Source organism: Callorhinus ursinus, unplaced genomic scaffold, assembly GCF_003265705.2.
Source record: "Callorhinus ursinus isolate GAN/ISIS: 27379988/994484 unplaced genomic scaffold, GSC_fseal_2.0 scaffold105, whole genome shotgun sequence".
Taxonomy (NCBI): Eukaryota; Metazoa; Chordata; class Mammalia; order Carnivora; family Otariidae; genus Callorhinus; species Callorhinus ursinus.
The window spans coordinates 1,516,970-1,540,095 of NW_027397167.1; the positions used below are offsets into that span (position 1 = coordinate 1,516,970).

The 23,126-nt window shown below is 41.6% G+C and overlaps 2 protein-coding genes across 5 annotated transcripts in view; one reads left to right on the forward strand and one right to left on the reverse strand.

Annotated features, from left to right (window-relative positions):
• Positions 1-23,126, forward strand: part of TRIM58 (tripartite motif containing 58) — a 64,435-nt gene that overhangs the window by 30,788 nt on the left and 10,521 nt on the right. For 3 of the 4 annotated variants that reach the window (XM_073889259.1, XM_073889257.1, XM_073889260.1), the window contains exons 2-5: positions 11,355-11,477; positions 18,791-19,141; positions 21,492-21,587; positions 22,865-23,095. In XM_073889259.1, coding sequence (XP_073745360.1) covers positions 18,992-19,141; positions 21,492-21,587; positions 22,865-23,095 — 477 coding nt within the window. In that variant the 5' untranslated portion in view covers positions 11,355-11,477; positions 18,791-18,991. Of the gene's footprint in view, positions 1-11,354; positions 11,478-18,327; positions 19,142-21,491; positions 21,588-22,864; positions 23,096-23,126 lie in introns of those variants that run through there. The other variant, XM_025853218.2, reaches the window with a different exon arrangement.
• Positions 1,019-16,316, reverse strand: LOC112809840 (olfactory receptor 11L1-like). The gene is given in 4 exon segments (XM_025853219.2): positions 1,019-2,056; positions 2,059-2,251; positions 7,650-7,782; positions 16,157-16,316. Coding segments are annotated over 2 exon segments (969 nt in total). The 5' UTR covers positions 2,249-2,251; positions 7,650-7,782; positions 16,157-16,316; the 3' UTR covers positions 1,019-1,277.

The window sequence follows — 23,126 nt, forward strand, 5'->3', positions numbered from 1 at the left end:
CCCTAATAGGGCTTTTAATGACCTGCAGGAACTAGTTCTTACCTCTCTCTCCAAACTCATCTCCTTCCTCCATCACCATGTTCCCCAGGCCTCTTCTCATGACATCCATGCCATGCTCTCTACCTGGGATACTACTTCCATCCTTATTCTCCTCATCTGTAAAGTGTACATTAAAGTACAACATAAACATAGAAAGCTTTCCTAACCCTCTATGTTGATTCAGACCTTATTGTTCCATGTAAGTGCACCAGCTTATACTTTATTGTTTCACAGCAAATATCACAAATAGACATAAATCCATTACTCCTTGGATAAGTCATTATATATCTCTCCCTCTGTCAAAACTAGAGGCCCCATTCAGGCAAAATCTTCCTTGGCCATTTCTTTACCATTGTGTCCCTGCAGCAAGAGGACTGGCATATATAAAGGGCTTGAGAATATTTGTAGAATTAATGAATGAGAATGAGATAGTAGGCAGGAGTAGCAGAGGTCTTCTAAATATTGGCTGAATAAAAGAAATTTTGGCTCCTCTTTTCCCTCCTTCCTCCCCTCCCATCTGTTTTCCTTCCCTTCCCTTTCCTTTCTTTTTTTTTCCCTGTCTCTCTGCTTGCTTTCTCACTCGTCCTTCCTTCCTTCCTTCCTTCCTTCTTCCTCTTTTTTCCCTCTCCACCTGCCCTCTCCCTCCACTTATGTCTCCCTACCTCTGCCATCCTCCTTCTCTTCCTTCCTTTCCTAGAATTTCATTAAATAAAAAGCATTAAAAGTCTAAATTCCTGTAGATAAATCCTTGGCACTTCAAAAACCCTTCTTTGTTCTTGTCACTAGGAGAAAATTTAGGTCAATGATCATTTATATATCTTCATTCATTACACAGACATTTAATAGGCACCAATAGCACCAGGAATTGAATCTATAAGGCCAGTTCCTACCAGTACTTAAATGATGTATAACTTTCTAGGTGTATGCTTTATGAACTCAGGAGAAATCCTACTGTAAAATCTGAAAGTAATGTGTGAAATCATCATGCCCTGAAATCACACAATTAGATTCTCATCAGAAGATGAAAGAAAGTATCAAAGGATAAAATTGCCCCCAAAATGATTTGATAGAGGCTGTCTTCTGAACAGTTGTTGGCAAGGGGCCATGATGAAACTCTTTCATTATGGCTTGTGGAATTCAACATGGTGCCAAGGATGACATTCTGGTTTGAAGGCTCCAAACTTGCCACTCCCATAATCCCCAAATTAATCCACTGTGTGTTCTTGTGCTAATTTTTCTTACCTAACAAAGAAACTCCCCTTCACTCTTACTCCATAGATACCACACTTTTTTCTCATGACTTTTCTAACAGCCTCTTTGAATTCTTGGTTCCTCAAGCTATAGATAACAGGGTACAGCAGTGGGGTGACCACAGTGTAGAAGACAGAAATGATCTTGTTGATTTCAGGTGACAGGTGGTCATTGGGGTGAACATACATGGAGATCATGGTCCCATAGTAGATAGTGACAACAGCCAAATGGGAGCCACATGTGGAAAAGGTCTTCATCTGGCCAGAGGCTGAAGGAATTCTCAATATGGTAGATATAATGAAAACATAGGACACAAGTGTAAGAAGAAAGCAAATGCACAGCACTGCAATAGACAGGATAAAGATGACCATCCTGGTGATACACACACTGGAACATGAGAGCCGCATGAGGGGAGGGAGGTCACAGAAGAAGTGATTGATCTGGTTAGGACCACAGAAATCCAACTTGGAGATCATTAGGGAGGGCAGAAATCCTGTGCCAACACCTGTTAACCAAGAGATTGCCACCAACTTGGTGCAGGTCTCAGGACTCATCAGGAAAGAGTAGTGGAGTGGGCTGCAGATGGCCGGATATCGGTCATAGGCCATCATGGCCAGAAGAAAGCACTCAGTAGCCCCAAAGAACACGAAGAAGTAAAGCTGTGCCATACAGGCAGGGAAAGAGATGGCTTGGCCGTGGGAGAACAGGTTGGCTAGGAGAAGGGGCACAATGGTGGATGTATACCAGATCTCCAGAAAGAGAATTGTTTGAGAAATACATACATGGGTGAGTGCAGTCGCTGGTCCTGGCTCACCACTGCAATAATGACAACATTCCCTGTGGCTGTGAGAAAGTAGATGAACAGGAAGATGGCAAAGAGTAATGTCTGCCATTCAAGAAGGTTCTGGAATCCTAGCAACTGGAACTCAGTGACACTGGACACATTTGGGGGCTTCATTGCCTGTGGAAGGGAAAATATTTTGTAAAATCACTATATAAAAGTCATGCAAATATTTGTAGCTATTGATCTTTAGCAGTTCAGAGACTAATTTTTTTAAATAGTTTAGATCATTGTGTACAACACTTTATAGGGACAAGCATTTTATAGCAACAATTTCATCTTGTTTTTATAAGAAAACATTTTGATATCACAAGCTGAGTGTGGTTGTTAGGTCTTGGAAAGAACCTCAGCAAATTACATTTCTTGTGTTCTCTGAAATTTAGAAGTCTCAGATCCAAAGATACAAACAAAAACAGAAACAAAAGAGCAAAAACAAAACAAAACAAAAAACTAACAAAATGAAACAAACAAAAAATCTCTGATGGAAAGCAAACTCAGAAACTAAGCATAACAATAATTTTTTTTTTTTTTTTAAAGCAGGCACATATGGGTACAATGACTTTCTTTTCTCACATACGGGTTTTGTCTGATATAGGAGTCAGGCATAGCATATCTCCTATGCTATATTGGGGAAGTTTATTCATTCTCCTTTCAAACAATATTTACGGATACCTTGCTCTGTGTGTGTGTGTGTGTGTGTGTGTGTGTGTGTGTGTTTGTGTGTGAAGCTTTGTGCTGAGCTAAACTTCACCTCCATCAGTGTCCTTTCTTGCCCAGTTGGATACCATGCTCTGCTACTGAGCATGTATCCTGTATACATTAAATATGTCACCTTCCCTTCACTTTCCTTTCATTCATTGTCAAAGCTAGTCCTGGGTAAAGGCAACATCCACCTGCCATACATGAGCTTCCATGCAATAAAGGAGATGAGAGACAACACATAATGTTGTTGTTTTAAAATTCATAACCATTAACTCCAGTGTGTCTTTAATGCTGTGGAACAATGACTCCACCTTTCTTTCATCTATTTACTCTTCCATTCTCCTGAGTGACTAGTTTATACATTTTTTTATTCCTTTTAAAACTTCCAACATTTCCTTGTCTATCTATACCTTCAGTGGAAGTCCTATTGTTCTGAAGAAAAACCTGAAATCCTCTAATGGGAATATCCAGACACTCAGGCTACTAAATTCCCACCTCCCACCTTCAGTTCTTCTGCATCTGCTTCCTACATGTTACTCCAAATTAAAGGTCTATTCCTGGGTTAAGGCAAATCCCTCCACATACGCTTTAGTTCCTACACCCTCCTACATAGTGGAAGTTTTTGCAGGTATTACAATTTCTTACTCCCCTGAATTAACGATGGTCTCTATCTGCCAGATCATTTCCTCAGCATGTAAACAGGCTGGTTTTCTCTCCCTTTAAATAGAACAAATGGGGTGTTTGGGTGGCTCTGTTGACTGGGCATCTGCCTTCAGCTCAGGTCGTGGTCCTGGTGTCCTGAGATGGAGCCCCACATCAGGCTCCCTGCTCAGCAGGGAGTCTGCTTCTCCCTCTCCTTGGGCTCCTTCCCCCACCACCCCTGCTCTTGCTCTCTCTCTCACTCACTCTCTCAAATAAGTAAATAAAATCTTTAAAAAAGAGAGAACAAAAAAGATAAGGTCTTGATGTCATTCTCTTCTCTAAAACCTACTGCCTGCATCTGTCCACTCACTTGTACTCCTTCGCTTCTTGAGGGTATTGTCCCTGTCAACTTCCTGCACCCCCCTTGAATCCACTGTAATCAGGGGTTTTCCCTCACCACTCCACCAAAATAGTAATGCCACATTTCAGTGGCTCTTCAAGCATCCCTAGTGGTCTTAATCTCTTGTCAGCTTGGCTGAATTGATTCCACTGTGTTCCTGGGTCTCCTCTTGTCACTTAACATGCCCAGCTATGTGTCCTCTGAATTCAACTACAGACCTGCCTTTCACATTGTATGCATTTATTTGTTTAGCATCTCTTCACATCCTCCAACCTGTTAATGTAGGCCCTTAGGGTTGAATACCTCTCAGTGTACCCTCATTCCCCTTGAGGTTTGATGCAGGCTCTTGACTGTAAATGCTATCACCTGGCCCTCAACACCAAAATGTGTGTATCAAGCTTGACTATAGCCTCTTGTAAACAATTTCCCTATATGAAAGCACACTGACGTGTCTGATTAGTATCTGGAACTTAACACTAACTAACCTGCATCTCTTTATCACCCAAGAGTCTCCCCTTAGTCTGTCTGCCACATCTCATCAGTGGTTACTCCATCTTCCCACTGGCTTAGGCCAGAAAACTTGACTTTTGTTTTCCTCACCCCTAGTATCTGATTTCTCACCAAAATCACCTGGCTGCACCTGAAAATATATGCAGAAAACGTGCCACTTCCCCTCACCTGGATTGTTCAGTAGTCTCCTTGTATCTGCACTTGTTCAGTAAATACTCAGTAAGGCACCCCAAATGAAACTTTTAGAACAGAGGGAAGGAGGGAGGGAGGGAGGGAGGGAGGGAGGAAGGAAGGAAGGAAGGAAGGAAGGAAGGAAGGAAGGAAGGAAGGAAGGAAAAGAGAGAAGAGAAAAAGGGAAAGACAAACAGAGGACAGCATGTGTCACTCCTCTTCTCAAAGCCAACAGTGGCGCCCAGCTTACTGGGTATACTGGGAGCACACAGTGCTGTGAATCATTCCTGATACGTGAGTAAATCAATGTGGCCAATCAGCTCATGCACACATCAGGAATCAACTGTTCTATTAATACATTGTTGTTTTAGTTCACTGTTTTTACTGTGTTCTATTTCTTCCTCTCATACTTGAGTGAAATCATTGGGAATTTTATCTTCATTTGACCATGAAAAATTCATATGGAATGAAAATAATATCTTAATAAAATCTATGCACTTGTTATCAGGGATACGATGCTTGATGTCTCTTATACATATTGATCTATGTGGTATGTGATTTCTTAAAGTTTAAGAAAGAAAAGAAAAGCCAAAGCCTTCCCAGTGTAGCAGGCCCTACTTTTCTCCTCTCATCTCCTCGTCTGCTTTTCTCCTATCCCATTCTGCTCCCAGTGCTCCAACTCCCTTAGTATTATGCAGACAACATAGGTCTTGACTCCTTTTCTATTCAGCACACTCAGTTCCCTGAGATATTATCTCTATATATTTCTAAGTGGCTCATACCCTAGTCTGCTCGGATAGCACCTTCTCCATGAGATCTTCTCTGGCTACGCTATAGCCATTCCGGGAGCTCAGGACTTCAATTCAATGCTCAATGCTAGAAGTACCTTAATTATACTGAGCTAAAAAATAAAACAAAAACCAAATCAAAAGAAAATGAAAACATCTACCTCCCAAAATGCTGAGTCTATTTTAGTACTAGCGCAACCAGCACATCCTCAGATCTAATTTTGGAGCTTTCTTTGAAATTATATGAAAATAAACATTAAAAATGTGATTATTGCAATCTTGCCTAGAGTCAACTACACACCTTTGACTTCTTAAAAAATCTTTCTTGGTTACTTTTCAGTTACTACAGATTTATATGCTAAACAATTTAGGCAAAACCATTTGCTTAGTTTTCACATAGAGCATCAGCAAAGGCTAAAATTGCCTTGATAATGAGGAAGAATTTATTGAAGTCTGTGTAATTTTAGAATTCAATGTCAACAAACAAAGCAAACAATACAACAAAATTTATGTCACTTGACACTAAAACGCACCACGTTGATTTCCCTCTGAAAACCTTTGGGCCTGTCTCCATGAGCCTCTCCTACCTGTCTTTTTTTCCCAGCATGGAGAGCCCTAAAGCATCCCTGCTCCAGGATCTGCCTTGCCCTCCTTGAACCCAAAAGTGGGCTGTGCTTTCCTCATGCAAGTGGAAATTTGCCATCTCTTCTGCTGGGGTTCGACCCTGGAAGAACCAGTCTTCTCCTTTTAATAACTGGGTTTCTTGGGGACCTGGCCCTTCTAAGAATCCTGGTCCCCAGATATTTTTTTTTTCTGTAATTTGTCAATCGAGGTAATAAACAATGGAACCAATCTTCTGAGCTTCATCTCTACCCACTGAAGCTTAGATGTCTATAACACATTCAGGATAAATGAATTTTCACATTCTTTTGGAGAGGTATTTTTTTGAAATTAGGATTGGTCTCAAAAATGTTGAGATAAAAATTGAATCAAAAAGAGCGTTTTTCTAAAATATAGCAAGCAGGCAATTAGTGAACCACCTATCCTGAGAACTGGATATAGGACAGCTGCTTTTTCTTGAATGGCATTTTGCCATCATATTTTAATTGAAAGTATAACTAAATGAAAAAAAATTATGACTGAAAATTAATTTGTGCAGTGAGAGCACTCTGTGCCTGAGCTCATTCTAAATGTGAATCTGTCAATTTATCAATGAAAATGCAATATCTGAGTTTGTCTGAGAGGCTGTTTAGTTTGAGTTTTGGAAGATGAGTTGGAAAAGAAAAGGTTCTCAAATCATCTGTAATATAGCCATATTAAAAACAAAACAAAACCAAAACAAGAACACACAGAAAAAAAATAAAACAAAAATTCAAGTGTATGAAAGGTCATTATAATCTGATGCATTGAGTTAACATGTTTGTGTTAACTAATATCATTTTTTGGAAATAATATGATTCATGTGTATACTTTTTAGAAAACTTGGAATAGAAGTAGACAAAAATATCAGTACATTTATTTTGGTGTGATATACATAAATGGATATTTATTTTTAACTAAACAACATAATTGTTAATTAATATGCAATAAATTCTAATAAAAACATTTTGTATGAAAACTGTGATGGAATAAAATATATAGCAAATGGCCACAACTGTATACAGTTTCTTAGGATATGTTGTATACTACAGCATCAGAAGCCATCATGCTTATAGGTAATAAAGGCTGTTGGGAAGAATATTCAGATTACTTGGGGGTGGGATCCATAGTACTGTCTCCCAGAGTTCGGCACTTGATGTCTTACCTTCCAAAGTTTTTGGTAGTTCTACATATGGGGTGATGTAATTAGGTTACTACTGTATAGTAGTACCACTGTATCCGGGCTATTTTTATAGCTAATTATATAGCCTGGATCATTTTGGAATTTTTTTGCTATTACTTTTACAACTACTTTCCATCATAGGTCTTTTTTTATGCTATTAGATTTGGGGGAACAAAATTAAATGCCATTGATAGACTACATGGTAGTCTTGTGTGAGGGGGACTTTGCATATCTAACCTCAAATCTAGATTTGTAATTCCTGCATATTTGCAGGAAAAAAAATGAAAGGCAGAATAGAGTCTGCACAGCAGATTATGTACTTTGACAGTTTTCTCTGGTACTTTCATCTGTACACATCAGCCACAGCTCTACTCATGTTGATGGGAGGGTGTCCATGCCTACAAAGATCATCACTTCTTACACATGAGGGACAGCCAGCCAGAAGGCACATGGAACATAAGCAATATATATATACATACATACCCACAACCAGAAAGTGTCAGGCTTCACAGATCAGCCTGGCTTCCTGGTGAGAGCAAACCATGGGAGGTGGGGGGCTCCAGGATGCTTCCCTCTAATATTCAGGCATGTGGTGACAAGGGTGGGTGTCTCTTCTCTGGCAAGAGAAAATATTAGAGCACATGTAAATAAACATCACCTTTTAAACTAAGCTGGATAATGAGGATTAAAAACCTATCATGAGATAGCAGGAGGGGAAGAATGAAGGGGAGTAAGTTGGAGGGGGAGATGAACCATGAGAGACGATGGACTCTGAAAAACAAACTGAGGGTTCTAGAGGGGAGGAGGGTGGGGGGGATGGGTTAGCCTGGTGATGGGTATTAAAGAGGGCACATTCTGCATGGAGCACTGGGTGTTATGCACAAACAATGAATCATGGAACACTACATCAAGAACTAATGATGTAATGCATGGTGATTAACATAACAATAAAAAAATAAAAAACCTATCATGAAATATATGAATTGCAAGCTATGGTGCACATTTGTAGGTTTGGAAGGCTATTAATGACCTAAACACTTAGAAACCTACAAATGTGTACTATATAGAACATAGTGCCTCTCCTTCATTGGGTCATCTTTTCCACACTACTCCCGGTCATCAATTATCTTGGGTATTCTTTCCAATAGCTTTATATTTCCCATGAGCATCATGGCTTCTGATAGTGCAATATGCAGTCTATTGTAAGGAACGTTCATAATGGCCATTTGCTCTGTATTTTATTTCACAGTGTGGCAATTCTAATTGATTTCTTTTTTTTTTTAAAGATTTTATTTATTTATTTGACAGAGACAGAGATAGCGAGAGCAGGAACACAAGCAGGGGGAGTGGGAGAGGGAGAAGCAGGCCTCCCGTGGAGCAGGGAGCCCGATGTGGGACTCGATCCCAGGACCCTGAGATCATGACCTGAGCCGAAGGCAGATGCTTAACGACTGAGCCACCCAGGCGCCCTCTAATTGATTTCTTATTTCAAACATTATAAACTTATTTTTACTAAAGTTTATTGCATATGCATATTAATTAAGAATTATGTTATTGCATTAAAAATAAATATCCGTTTAGATGTATCACATCAAAACAAATTTACAGATAATTTTAAATATTCAAATTTTCATTTCAGGAATTATATTTTAAAATTCCTCTTTTATATTTCTCAGTAAAGTTGATATTTTAAGGTTTTCTTCATTGTATGATGAATCAATTTATCAGTGCACAGAGATATTTGAAATTGGATAATTATCACTATGATAAGGATTATATAAAAATTATAGATATTTAATAGTAAGCTTAAATCTAACCAAATATTGTGGAAAGTCATTTCAAATTAAGAGAATTGATAGCATTTTATTGTACTAACAAACTAATTTCAGTGTAACATGCAAAATGATACTCTTATTATAATAATGTAGCCAACATTTTTTGAGCATTTATTTAATTGCAGTCATGTGCTTTACATATAGTTCTTCATCTTGTGTTTACAACAGTTGTACATGTTGGGCATCAATCTACAAGTAAGAAAGTTAAGTCCTAGAAAGTAAGTGATTCTTTCAAGGTCACTGAGCTCAAGGTTACTATGGAACCATTAGCTCCCCCCAGAATGTCTGGATATAGAGGCTGTGTTGGCACAGAATTCTTTCCTACTGCTCTAGGTAAGAGTGGTAGAGTCTTGTCTTACCAAATATACTTGTTCACAAAATAACGGGGGGAGGTGGAGTAACTGCATGCCAATCAATAGAAGTCTCACACAGTAAGCATGGGGACAGACAGCTTCATCTGCAGCCTTCCTCGAGCACACTGCCATCACTTTTGAGGGCCATGCTTGAAAAGCTCCTAGCTAATGTGGTATGTGCTCAGTGGAGGATGTTGTGATGCTTTAGAATTATGCCAAGAAAAAAGTAATGAGGGGCACCGGGGTGGTTCAGTCGGTTAAGCATGACCTTGGGTTCAGGTCATGATCTCCGGGGCCTGGGATCAAGCCCCACATTGGGCTTCCTGCTCATTAGGGAGGCTGCTTCTCTCTCTCTCAAATAAATGAATAAAATCTTTTAAGAAAAAGAGTTAGAAAAAGTAAAGAAAAAGAAGAGGTATTTCTTCTGATTTGAAGAAGATAAATATGGATGATTTTATAGATTAAATAGTTTTTTTAATATTTTATTTATTTATTTGACAGAGAGAGACACAGTGAGAGAGCGAACACAAGCAGGGTAGGGGGAGAGGGAGAAGCAGGCTTCCTTCAGAGCAGGAAGCCTGTTGCGGGGCTCGATCCCAGGACCCGGGGATCATGACCTGAGCTGAAGGCAGACGCGTAATAACTGAGCCACCCAGGTGCCCCGAAATTCGTTAAATTCTTAATTGTGGTAAAGTACATATTACATAAAATTTTGATAGGAAGGGGTAGAGCTGACTGGAAATAGACTCACCCCACCTTCTTCCCTCTCCCACCTACCCCACATAGGTGGGCCAACCATCACAATAAAAAGTTGTCACTTAGTAAGAAGAAACGAGTCAGTTTAGAATTTTTTTTAAGATTTTATTTATTTGACAGAGAGAGACACAGCGAGAGAGGGAACACAAGCAGGGGGAGTGGGAGAGGGAGAAGCAGGCCTCCCGCGGAGCAGGGAGCCCGATGTGGGCCTCGATCCCAGGACCCTGGGACCATGACCTGAGCCGAAGGCAGATGCCTAATGACTGAGCCACCCAGGTGCCCTAGATTAAATAGTTTTATGAAAGAAATTAAAATTGCTATATTTCATCTTTAAAGGAGAGATGCCATTAACAGATGGTGCCTTTAGGGAAATATATTTTGGTCCAATAAAAAGACATTCTGAAACTCAGATTTGATATTGTTCAAACACAGGGAATATCATCTCTCGCTTAGGCATTATACAGGCAAATAATTACTGAATATAGATAAGACAGACATCCAAGTGTTTTGGGAAATGTAATTCTGTGACCTCATAGACAAAGAGTTATTCTGAATTAAATCAGGGGCACCGTTTGCTGACAACATCTAAATTTAACTTTGCCAGTATCATACTGTCTTTGTAGAACTGTAGAAATGAGGGGGTGGTTCCAGAATGCATTCATCACTGATCCTTATTTCCTTTTTTAAAGATTTTATTTATTTATTTGATAGAGAATGAGAGATAGCACGAGAGAGGGAAGAGGGTCAGAGGGAGAAGCAGACTCCCTGCTGTGCAGGGAGCCTGATGTGGGACTCGATCATGGGACTCCAGGATCATGACCTGAGCCAAAGGCAGTCACTTAGCCAACTGAGCCACCCAGGCGCCCCACCGATCCTTATTTCCAAAGTAGACTCACCACCTCCCTCAACTCCCCTTCTAATCCCTTAACACTGCTCACCTCTGTTAGGGACTTAATGTGTGATGGGTGGAGACAGAATTCTAAGTTCATGAATTTAAATTATATGCACAGTTATTTTCAAATTCTACTTAAGTTTTTTATAAAGGAAGAATGAGGATCATCCAAACATTGTATCTCATTGCTTGCTGCATTCTCTACATATTTATATGATGTGGTGGGGCCATTATGGGTATAAGGAGTGCTTTGTGCAACCTGTGCCAAACAATGATTGGTCATACTGTATTTTTTAGAAATCTTTAATGTCCAAGGACAAACTTGGGCAATGCATTATTTTTTTTTTTATAGAACTACCCTCTAGAATCAAGTAACTGAAAAACTGATGAAGTAATTGAAACAACCAGCTGAAGATAATACCCAATGTAGAAATCAATAATTATTTTCAAGACAGCCATGTTTTGAAATTAGCAGGTAATTTGCTATTATTTTGATAAACCCCCTGGCATATAATTATGAAGAAAACCTTCACTTTTGAACATTTCCATGTTGGACACACAGTGGAAATAAGGAAATTCAGAACAATTAGCCCCTGCACACAGTTGAACAGATGATGTCCCCAGCAATTTGCATTTTCCTTCCTTTCTCGGGTGCATTGTATGACTGAATGGTGAAGGCTTTGGACAAGCATTTGTTGAATATGTGTTAGATGCCAGGCCCTCCATGCACAAAAACCCATATAAGCCTTATAAAAGAACCCGTTTCACCCACAAAGACAGAGAGGTTTACATAACTCACCAGGGTCACCTGAGGGTTTTTGAAGGACATAATATCACTCACCAGGGTCAGAGCACCAGTGTTTGAATGCAGGTCTATTTCAGCTTCAAATCCACTGTCTTTCAGTGTCATGCTCTGCTTTTAGGGCAATTCTGGGAATTGTACATGCTATTTCAGTGGAATCAAGCTCAAAGAACACCAAAGGAAATGAGTAAATGTTAGTTATACTAATGATAGAAGGTTTGTTATCCTGCTTGGTAATTCAGAAGCTAGCACAAGAGACAAATGAGGGAGAGACTTATTATACCTGCATGAAAGAAAATTCCTACCATGGAAGTGGTGGGGTGGGGTCTGAACAGGATAGGTAGTTGGGAAAATCCTCCTCAGGGGACTAGGAAGAGTGTTCAGATGTAGTGCCTGGGCCTGATACCACAACATTGATCTAGGAAAACCTGCTTTCCAGAGATATTTCACCTTATAACTGTTTTCGGTCTTTTAAATTTTACTCTTAAAAGGCCCAGCTCTGATATTACAGGTATTCCCCACTTTTTGAAAGTTTGAATTACTACATTTCACTTTTATGAGAGACTTACATTAACATCTGCTTTTACAAACCAAAAGAAATCTGACGAGGATTTTTGCTTTTACAAAAGAGGTGGAAAGCAAAACTAGCATTCAGTGTTTGTTTTTGCAGAGAGCAGTTTCAGAGGGGGTACGCGCCCTGAGCAGCAAGGGTGGCCCCACAAAGCACACTCCCCAGGACCTACACTGGGCATCAGGCCACCATAGCTTTGCACTTTGTGAGCATCTGTGCTTTATCTTGATTTGTTTTGTGCATTTGTCAGCAAAATGCATCCCTAGGTATCAGAAAAACCTAGAGGTTGTTTTGGGGTCTGGAAATGCTCAAAAATGTTCTGTGTAAGTTAATGACGTTTGCTTCTTTTTATTTTATGTATCCACTTAACAATTTTTTTTATTAACTTCAGTTAGGCAGCATATAGTACGTCATAAGTTTTTGTTGTAGTGCTCAATGATTCATTGGTATGCATTTTGGTTCACAAGTTTCATATGAACGCTCCACTTTGGGGAAAAACGTATAACTTCTTTATTTATACTTTGAGGATGTATTCGTTTATTTAAAAAATAAGGTTAAACTTTGCAATCTTTTTTTTTCTTTCTTTTTTTCTTTCTTTCTTTCTTTTTTTTTTGTAATTGAGTGCTTTGTGTCCAGTCTTGGGAAACCCTTTTCAAATATCACCGTGAATTCTTCCAGATTTCTCTCCCAACCTGCCACTAATTAAAACAATGCATATGCCCTTTTCTCTTTCTTTAAATCTTTTTTTTTTAAGAGTTTATTTATCCATTTGACAGAGCAGGGGGAAAGGGAGAAGCAGACTCCCCATTGAGCTGGGAGCCCAACATGGGGCTCAATCCCAGGACCTAGAGATCATGACCTGAACCGAAGGCAGACGCTTAACCATCTGAGCCACCCAGGTGGCCCTCTTTCTTTAAATCTTATAGAAAGCAGGAAAAATTCTCCTCTTTGACTCATGCTTTTCCTTCTTACGCTATAGTGTGTTTGTAGAAGACTCTTGAAATCACAGACATTCTTAGCGTGGGGCATATCATGATGTGCTAAGCATCAAAGCCTATTTTGTGTCAAAGCAATTTACAACAATAGCACTATAAGAAACACTAGATTCCATACTAGGCCATTAATTGCAAATGTGTGAAAGTCTATATATATATATGGAAATGCCTCTGCTTTTTCTTAAGTATTTTACATAGACTGGAGATAGAAAAAGGAGTCAAGATATTGCACTCATTGAAGAGTCTTTCACAGGCCTGGCTTGGAGGTATGGCCCGAGAGGCCTAGAAGGTCTGTTTTTACATTTATTGGATATACAATAATGGGATCTATATAAATACAGTTGCGTTCAGGCTACCTCTACAAGCTGGGAGAAATTCATATGTCCCATTTTACCCCATACCCCCAGCCACACTGGAACATCCCTGAGGATAGGCAAAGCCTCTAATTCACAGTGGCCCTTAGGGCTTCAAAACCCAAACCACTAGGAAAGACAACCACAGGGTATCACATTCTGTGACAATCACTGAAAATCTGTCATCAGTGCCCATTTCCCACAAATAAAAATCTAAACATATTCATAGAACATGCAAAACTGGTCATCAGCTGGTCTTTTCCCTGGTCACAGCTGGACCAGGAACCACGTCAAACTACTGGACCTTCTGAGACACACAGTGTTCTTTCACACCTCACGGGGTTTTGCACTTGTGTTTATTCGGACCAGAGACCCCTAGAACTACAGAGGCTGGCTGGCCATTCCAGATCTCCCTGGAAACTATATTCCAAGAGGAGCTCCCTTGTGAACCTTTTCTCCACATGCTTCATTCTGGTTGGCCCATTTGTCCACCCTTGTGGGTGCATCTGGGAAATTCTGCCACTACCTTGTTATTCGGTCCACATGCCAGTTCTTTCCTATGGCTGGATATAAGCTCTGGGGTCTTCTTCTTAATTAGCTCTGCATTTGATCCCAGTACCTGGTGCCTAGCTCCTAAAACCATTTGTGAAAGGAGGAATACCATACATGCACTGGTCTGCAGAGCACACTAGGATCATCACCAAACACTAGACATGGAAGTTAAGACAGGGTCTGTTTCCATTCCTTGCATTTGTTACATCTCAAATTTCTCATATCTAATATATGCATGGGGTTTACAATATTTTTTTTCAGAGAATGATTGCAGATCTCACATGGGACATTGTATTTATTTATTTATTGCAGAAGCTATACTGGACCCTTACTCTGTGCGGTCTGAGTGAAGGACTTTGGAATAAAAATATGAACAGGGTACATCTTTTGTCCTTAAGTCCCTCAAATTACTCAAAAGAAGATTCTAATGTAAATCACTTTTTAAATGTAGCATTACTACATAAATCTACCTTTGCCCATACAGGGAATGGAGCTCACATGTGCGGGAAACTGGCCAAGGGGTGGCATTTCTCCCACTGCACCATCCAGTGTCTCCGACACCCTTTGTCCTCCCTTAGAGTCATGAGGACCTTCTCTGGTTTAACTCTTCCCGGATTCCCTCCATGGAAACAGGTGCACTGGATGCAGGTGCCCCTTACCTAACTAGGGAAAGTTGAGGCTGTGTTGACAGAGGACGTTTGAAAACCTTAGCTCAATAAATCACCAATGCAGTCTCTGGGGGAAAAGAAACAATAATAATGCAGAGTGTAACTGCTGAATGAAAACCAACCAAGATCCTTTTAAAAACCACAAACAGGAAGGAAAGTGCTGTGTCAGCGGCTGTTGCTTTTGATGTTTGAACTTTTTTTTTTTTTTTTTTTTCCTGTGGAGTAGAAGGAGCTTGGGTGGAGGAGACTGAATCCCCAGAGCTGAGGCGAATGGTGAGGCCCAGGAGAGCTGAGAGTCTTGGTGAGAAGGACAAGGGACTCGGCTAGGGAAGAAAATATGGATGCCCTGGAGACAGGAAAGGTGAGCAGAGAGGGCTATTCAAAGGATGGAGGATCTCATGGTGTCAGAGAAAACAGGACATAAATGGAGAGGGGGACTAGAGAAGGAGTATTAGTGAAAGTTGGGGTGGATTTGGAACTATGCAAACCTGAAAAAGTCAGAGGTAAGAATCTAGGAGGGAGTGCACCAAAATAGGGTTGCATTGACACAAAGAGGTGTTCTATTCACCTTAGAAGAAAGATCATGAGAAAATACAAATTTCAGTTAAAGCAACCCTACTGAACAAAAAAGTGCCACTTTTTTGGTCACTTTCCATAGTATTTGTAAATACAATGAAATCAAATTATAATCCATTCCACTAGTTACCTGCACAGGTGGGCTGCAAGGGAAGCAAATATTTTTCTAAGAACCATGATGGGCACAGACCTCATTCCCCAGCTAACAAGTCTGGAGACAAAACAGAGCTTAAACGCAGCGACCCTAGCATCAGCTGGGGAAGAAATGCCCTCTGATGTCAGCTCACTCACTCAGCCTCACCCTGCTGAAGACCGCTGCGACCCCCAAACCAGAAGCCAGCAAGCTCCTCTTAGCCTCTAGGAATTAGGAAATCTACATTCACGTGAGCTGTGGTATCAATCCATCCATACATCTGAGCACATATATGGCTTTACTGTCTCCCAATAAAATAGAGATGTTTCCATCATTGAGAGTCTCGGGGATATCAGTAAAAAGCAAAATCGTATGTGTAACGTAGAAAAATACGGATCTTTTGACATAATATTGTCATCTTTGAAATCCCTTCATCCATTAGCTTCTAAGATACACTGCACTGATTCTGCTCATTCACTGGTTATTTATTCAACTAGTACTTACTGGGTGTCCAAATATGCAGTCACTCCTCAAGGTCCTGGGGATACAGCACTCAACAAAAATGAAAAAAAAACTCTGTCCTAATGCCGCTTCAGTTCAGTCTCATCTTCCATATATCTTGCTGTTTTTCTTTAATTAAATATACTTCCTCCTGCTAGACCCTGTATCCAGTGTGTGGTATCTGTGAGTCCATCTCACCCTCTGAACAGCACTGTAGGAGTGGAACTAGCAACATCCTCCTATCTTAGAGGTGGACATGGCCTCCCCTAAACCCCCTTAGCCACAAAGTGGCACAGTCTTCAACCTGGGCCAGCGTCTTCTTCTCTACTGAGGAGCCCTGCACCCTTTTACTTTCTGTTCTAACTTCACATCTTTGCCGCTTTGCTCACACCTGCATGTTTGCTCTCAAAAAAATCTAGTTTATTTATCCACCGAGCCTTTGGCATATGACCTCAAGCCTTTCAGACCCTGCACACCACCAGAGCTTCAGGCCAAGCCCTCATCCTTAGAATAAGGACCCACAGGGGTGCCTGGGTGGCTCGGGAGGAGAAGCTTCGGACTCTCAGTTTCCACTCAGGTCATGATCTCAGGGTCATGAGATCGAAACCCCCTCCTCCTTGTTGGGCTCCTCGCTCAGCGGGGCTTCTGCTGGAGATTTCCTCTCCCTCTACCCCTCCCCTCACTCACTCACTCTCTCTCTCTCAAATACAGAAATAAATCTTTAAAAAAATAAATAAGGACCACAAACCTCACAGGAGCTCCAAAGACCTGAGTCATCAGTCCCTGCCTCTGGGACCTTATCTGCTGCTACTCATCCTCATCTGGCCCCACACACAGCCCGCCTGGAGCGCTCTGGTCACAGGGTGAGTCCTGCTCCCTCCCACCACAGTTGATGTTTGTGTCCCTGTGACCTCTGGCTGCTGTGTTGCTGGCTTCCCTTCCTGCTTCCCCTCGCACCCGGCCCTTTAGTTGTTAGCTCAGGGACTCCCTGGGACCTTCACCCTAACCCTGCAGGCTAGTTCAGAGTCCTTTATTATATAGTCTTGTAGCATTGCTGAGCATCCTTTCTCCCAGCGATTACTTTGTAATTGCCTGCATTCTCCTGATGCATCCTAAGGCTCCTCGAGAGCTGGGACGTAATATGTCTTTTGCGTACCCTTGCGTCTGGGACTCTGGCTACCAACAGACCTTTGCTGAGGCCAGACTGGATGGTTTGGTGTAGGCATACGCACCATCACTTCAAACTCAACAAAATGGAAGTTACATTTTGCTCAGTGACAGACACTCCCTGCATTTGCCACCTTTCAGGTGACCTAATGACCTCACCATATTTACTCTGAATAGGGATCACATCCTCTCTTCAAATTATCTTGCTCCTTATGTGTCTTTCTCAGTCTCCCCCACCTCAGAGGTGCGGCAGCGCTGATGGGCCACGCTTGAATTACTCCTTCTGAGGAAAGTGGTAACTTACAGCCTTGTCACCTCCAAAATGTGCTTTGCAACAGTAATAGCAGGCATGCAGTCCTTACAGACCCTCTTTGAATTATGCCAAATATTTATATTCCATATAGTTGCTGGGTTATACTAACCTGTCATTATTCTACACGTATCTATCCAGGCATCTCCACATCAGCTCATCTACTCAGTTCTTTATCATGAGCTAATTAATGGGGGGTAGAAAATTAAAGTTTGGAAAATATTTTAAGAAATTATTGTGCCATATAAAAGCGCCTCGGTGGCTCAGTTGGTTAAGCGTCTGCCTTTTGTCAGGTCATGATCCCGGGGTCCTGGGATCCACCCCCACATGGGGCTCAGCAGGAAGCCCGCTTGTCAGTCTCCAGCTCCCCCTGCTTGTGCTCTTTCTGCCAAATAAATAAATAAAAATCTTTAAAAAAGAGAAATTATTATGCCTTATAAGGATAAGAAGGCCCTGGGGTAGTTGAGCGCTGTGAATTGTGTAAGACTGTTGAATCACAGACCTGTACTTCTGAAACAATTACTGCATTGTATGTTAAAAAAAAAAAAAAAGAAGATAGTAGGAAGGGAAAAATGAAGGGGGTAAATCGGAGGGGGAGACGAACCATGAGAGACGATGGACTCTGAAAAACGAACTGAGGGTTCTAGAGGGGAGGGGGTTGGGGGGATGGGTTAGCCTGGTGATGGGTATTAAAGAGGCCACGTTCTGCGTGGAGCGCTGGGTGTTATACGCAAACAATGAATCATAGAACACTACATCAAAAACTAATGTATGGTGACGTAACATAATAATAAACAAAAGATACAGTATGAGGGATTCCGTTACAAATGTTCCGTTTCCTAGGAGGCCAGGGTGACTAAAATGTTAATTTTATCCTGTAACTGAGGGTTGTCTGAGTTGTAACTTCTCGCCGGGAGTGGCTCATTTGGACTCTTGAACCAGAGCCAGTGGCTAAAACCCATCCTGTGCCTGCTTGCCCTGAGGCTGTAGGGTTCCTCCCTTCTGTGCCAGACAGCGAGGACAGATAGTGCGGGCCGCTGGGGAAGGCAGCGCTGCTATCAGCCGGGCCAGGCGAGGCCAGGCCGGCCATGGCCTCGGGGGCGCCGGGGGAGCGGCTGCGCGAGGAGGCCAGGTGCCCCGTGTGCCTGGATTTCCTGCAGGACCCGGTCAGCGTGGCGTGCGGCCACAGCTTCTGCCTCGGGTGCATCTCAGAGTTCTGCGAGAAGTCCGACAGCGCGCAGGGGGGCCTCTATGCCTGTCCGCAGTGCCGGGGCCCCTTTGGGCTGGAGAGCTTTCGGCCCAATCGGCAGCTGGCCAGCCTGGTGGACAGCGTGCGGCAGCTGGGGCTGGGCCCGGGGCGCATGGGGATGCGCCAGTGCGCGCGGCACGGCGAGGAGATGAGCCTCTTCTGCGAGGAGGACCAGGAGGCGCTGTGCTGGGTCTGTGACACCACCCCGGAACACAGGAGCCACCACACGGCGCCGCTCCAGGAGGCAGCAAGGTGTTACCAGGTGAGAGCCCTAGGCGCGCTCCGCAGGCCGCAGGTGGAGAGGCCGTGGCTGGGAGTCTGGAGGTGCGGCCCAGGCAGATGAGCGGCCGTGTTAATGACTTGCCTCGGGACAAGCCCAGATGATACCATCCTGACCTGAATGACTCCGCGCCCTTCTCGCCCCCCTCTCCCTCACAGCTCACGTTCAGGTGGGAGGTCTTCTTGCCCTACCCTATGGGAACCCCCTTCTGGGACTTCTGTTCAGGAGCTCAAATGCACCTGGTTCATTTAACCAAATTACTTTAGACTGTCCCTTCCTTCCCCAACCCTTCACTTTGTTCCTGGTTTTCTTCTCCCTGATGCTGATGTTCGGGTTCCAGATTAGAGCTCTAGTGTGGAGCGCTGGGTTATCCAGTTACAGGTGTACAGGTGTACGTTGGTTACAGGTGTACATTTTTATTGTAAATGCTTCCTAATAAGTTGTCTAATGCCTGGTTTTCCGTAGTGCTTATCTCTATGTTAGTCAGTACTGTCACCAGAACAGCCCTGGGTTTTGGACCTAGTGTCTGCGGAACACACAGCTCTGACCGCCTTTAAAGCTTGCAGATGCATGTGCACCCTGAAGTAAAAATCCAGTAGCTAAGTCTGTTCAGCACATATCCAGGGACTGATCCTCAATAAAGAGGTGACTCATATTGGAGTATTTGGCCCCCAAAAGTGGCATCTGTGAAACTCTAATAGAATTCTCCCTACTGGTGCTCTTCAAAAGTTATGTGACATATTCTGATCACATTTAAATTCCCAACATCTGGAACAGCTGTTACCACAAAGGAGGTGGGAGGTCTTCAATCTACCTGCATGTTTAACTGAAGTACTGTCACAATGAAATACATTGTTAACATTGGACTTTCTAAAATTATTATTATTATTATTTTAACTTTCATTGTTTTAAATCAAGGTTTTGGGGTATTTCCTGCCTCAACTTCCTTCTTGACATACCTGGAAATATCTCTCAGTTTTGTTTTTTATCTTTTGGTTGTCATCTACAAAATTCAGGTGCCACTTCCTTTCTAGCTACACTTTTGAAGCATGCTATCCCTGCTTTCTTTTTACCCAGAAGTTACCTAAACGTAACATGGCTATATGTAATATGTCTAAAGAAGTTCCTTGTATTTCATTAATCCTTGATTAAATAGCAAATAAATATCTGTTAAACTCCTTAGCCTGTCAGTCAAAACTTCCTAGGGCCCTAAGTTCTATTTCTATACTTCTTGTCTCAGCCAAACATGAGATCCAGCAAAACTAGCCTAATCACTGTTGCCCCCAAACATGCCATATCTTTTTCACCTCCTTGCCTTTGATCACAGTTTCTTCTGCCTAAGGGAGCTTTTTCTCTGTCTATAAGTGTCAGAGTTCTATTTCTTGCAAACATTAAGAAAAATGCCACTTGCCCTATCTTGTCAAATACTTCCATAAATTCTCCTGCTAGTTTATGTGCAGCATTATGGAGACGCTTATAACAGTTTCTTTTAAAGGCAGTTGTTGTGTAAGACTTATTAAATGACTTTGGGAAGAGTTTGTTTCCCCCCCATTTTTTTTCTTAAGATTTATTGAATGACTTAGGGAAGAATATAAAAATGTGTGTATATGTGTATCCATATGGTTGTTCTCTATAGATAACATATATGTGTTTACTTCTAGCAGGGGTTGTAGGGTTGAAAGGAGATTTAGTTTTGTTATTTTTTAAATTCCTCACAAGGTTTATGATATTGTGTATCTCCTTTCCACTTAACAATTAGTAATTTACAAGGTTTCATTTTACCAAATACTAATAAACAATTTTCTTATTATAAAGCAATAAATAATTTTTAAAAGTTCAAATATATAGTTATAAGGAATAGCATCACTTGCAACCAAGCACTAGCAGATGCAGTTTCATCTATTGAACATCTGTTGCTACGTAGTTTTTTTATGTATTTATTACAAGCACTTTGTTTCAAAATTGGTGCCATATTACATAAAATATACTTAATTGACTTTATAATCGTGAATGTTCCTTGTCATTCAGTATTCTGCAGCATCTTATTTTAATTCCATCATGTTAATATAAAATACATTTTTCTCACTCTCCTATTTTTGACATTTGGTAAGTTACTTCTATTTTAAATAATGCTGCAGTGAACATATGTTTAAATAAATCTTTGATTATATCTGGCATTAACATTTAAAAATACATGCATATTTTACTAATCATTAAAGAGGTTGAACATTTTTATGTGCTTAATCGATCTTTGCATTTCCTGATATCCCTGGTTAATATCAGGTACTGAGTTTGGGCATCTATAATGGGCTCGGCACATCTTTCCAAACAGGCAAAGCTCCAGATGGCCCTGGAACTTGTAAGGAAGGAGATAGAGGAGACCTTCACTCAGGAGGCCAACGTAGGGAAGAAAATTGTCATTTGGAAGGTAAGAGAATCTTGGGACTTTTGACAGATCCAAGTTTGGATCATTAAATTACTATTCATCCATCTTCCCTGCTGTACACTTTTGTCTATTTACATAGCTCTAGGGAAACATCTGCGTCATCTTGGATCATCGTGTCCCCTCAGATTATACCACGTATCTGTGTTCTTTATCTCTATTAATACTACCCCAGTCCAAATTATAAAGAAATAGTTTTACTGATCTTGATCGTACTATAACTCACTGCTCCATTCCTAGTACCTAGAGGAGAATCTCATACTGTCATTACTAGTTTAAAATGTGTGTGTGTGTGTGTATTCATTGGACGAATGACATAAATATTTCACAGGATTTATATATATGAAATATACCTAATATTGATCATTTTACATATAGGAGGATAATCTGAGCTTTCAACCTCTTGTCAGTAATCCATATGCATATCTTCTTTTTTTTTAAACTTCATCAGCTTTTTCACTTACCTATTTACACACATACACACAGCGGTTCTAAATCTGTCACTGAACTTGCCCTCTGCTCATGCTCTCTCTCTGTCAAATAAATAAATAAAATCTTTAAGGTTTCACGATTACCATATTACTAAGTAATGTTCATGTTTGTAATCTCTAAACCTTTTTTTTTTTCACATTTACAAATCAGGTCTCTCTAATCTCTCTTCATAATGATTCAGTTGTTTCCACCCTGTTCTCATTCTAGTGACTAATGATGTATTTTAACTTCCTTGGGCAACTATTCTATGCTAGTCACTCTGCTCAGCAATTTAATGGATATTTAACCTTAATCCCCATACTCCTTTTCCCCCATAATTTAAATATGGTACAAAAACTTGGAGTGCCTGGGTGGCTCAGTCGTTAAGCGTCTGCCTTCAGCTCGGGTCGTGATCCCAGGGTCCTGGGATTGAGCCCCGCATCGGGCTCCCTGCTCAGCGGGGAGCCTACTTCTCCCTTTCCCACTCCCCCTGCTTGTACTGTCTGCCAAATAAATAAATAAAATCTTAAAAAAAAAAAAAAAAAACTTGCCTGTAAAACAGCCTTGCCCCCATGGCCAAATGAGAACTCAAATCCAACTGTCTTTCTTAAACTCTAAATCTGAAGGCCACTTGTCCCATAGAGTGGCCTCTGGTTTCTGCATGTTGCTAAAAACAGCTAATCTGTGGACAGAGCTAAGGCTCTGAGGTCTCTCTGGACATTGCCATCAGCTTCCCTATCCCACACCTGAAGCGCCCCCTGGTGATGGTTGGATCCCCTGTGTCACTCCAGGAGAAAGTGGAAATGCAGAGGCAGCGCTTCAGGCTGGAGTTTGAGAAGTATCGTGGGTTCCTGGCCCTAGATGAGCAGCTACAGCTGAGGCGGCTGGAGGAGGAGGAGCGAGCCACCCTGCAGAGACTCCGGGAGAGCAAGAACCGGCTGGTGCAGCAGAGCAGGGCTCTGAGGGAGCTGGCCGAGGAGCTGGAGGAGAGGTGCCAGCGCCCAGCGCTGGGTCTGCTGGAGGTGAGCCTGGGTCCTCTGCAGCTGGGTCTGC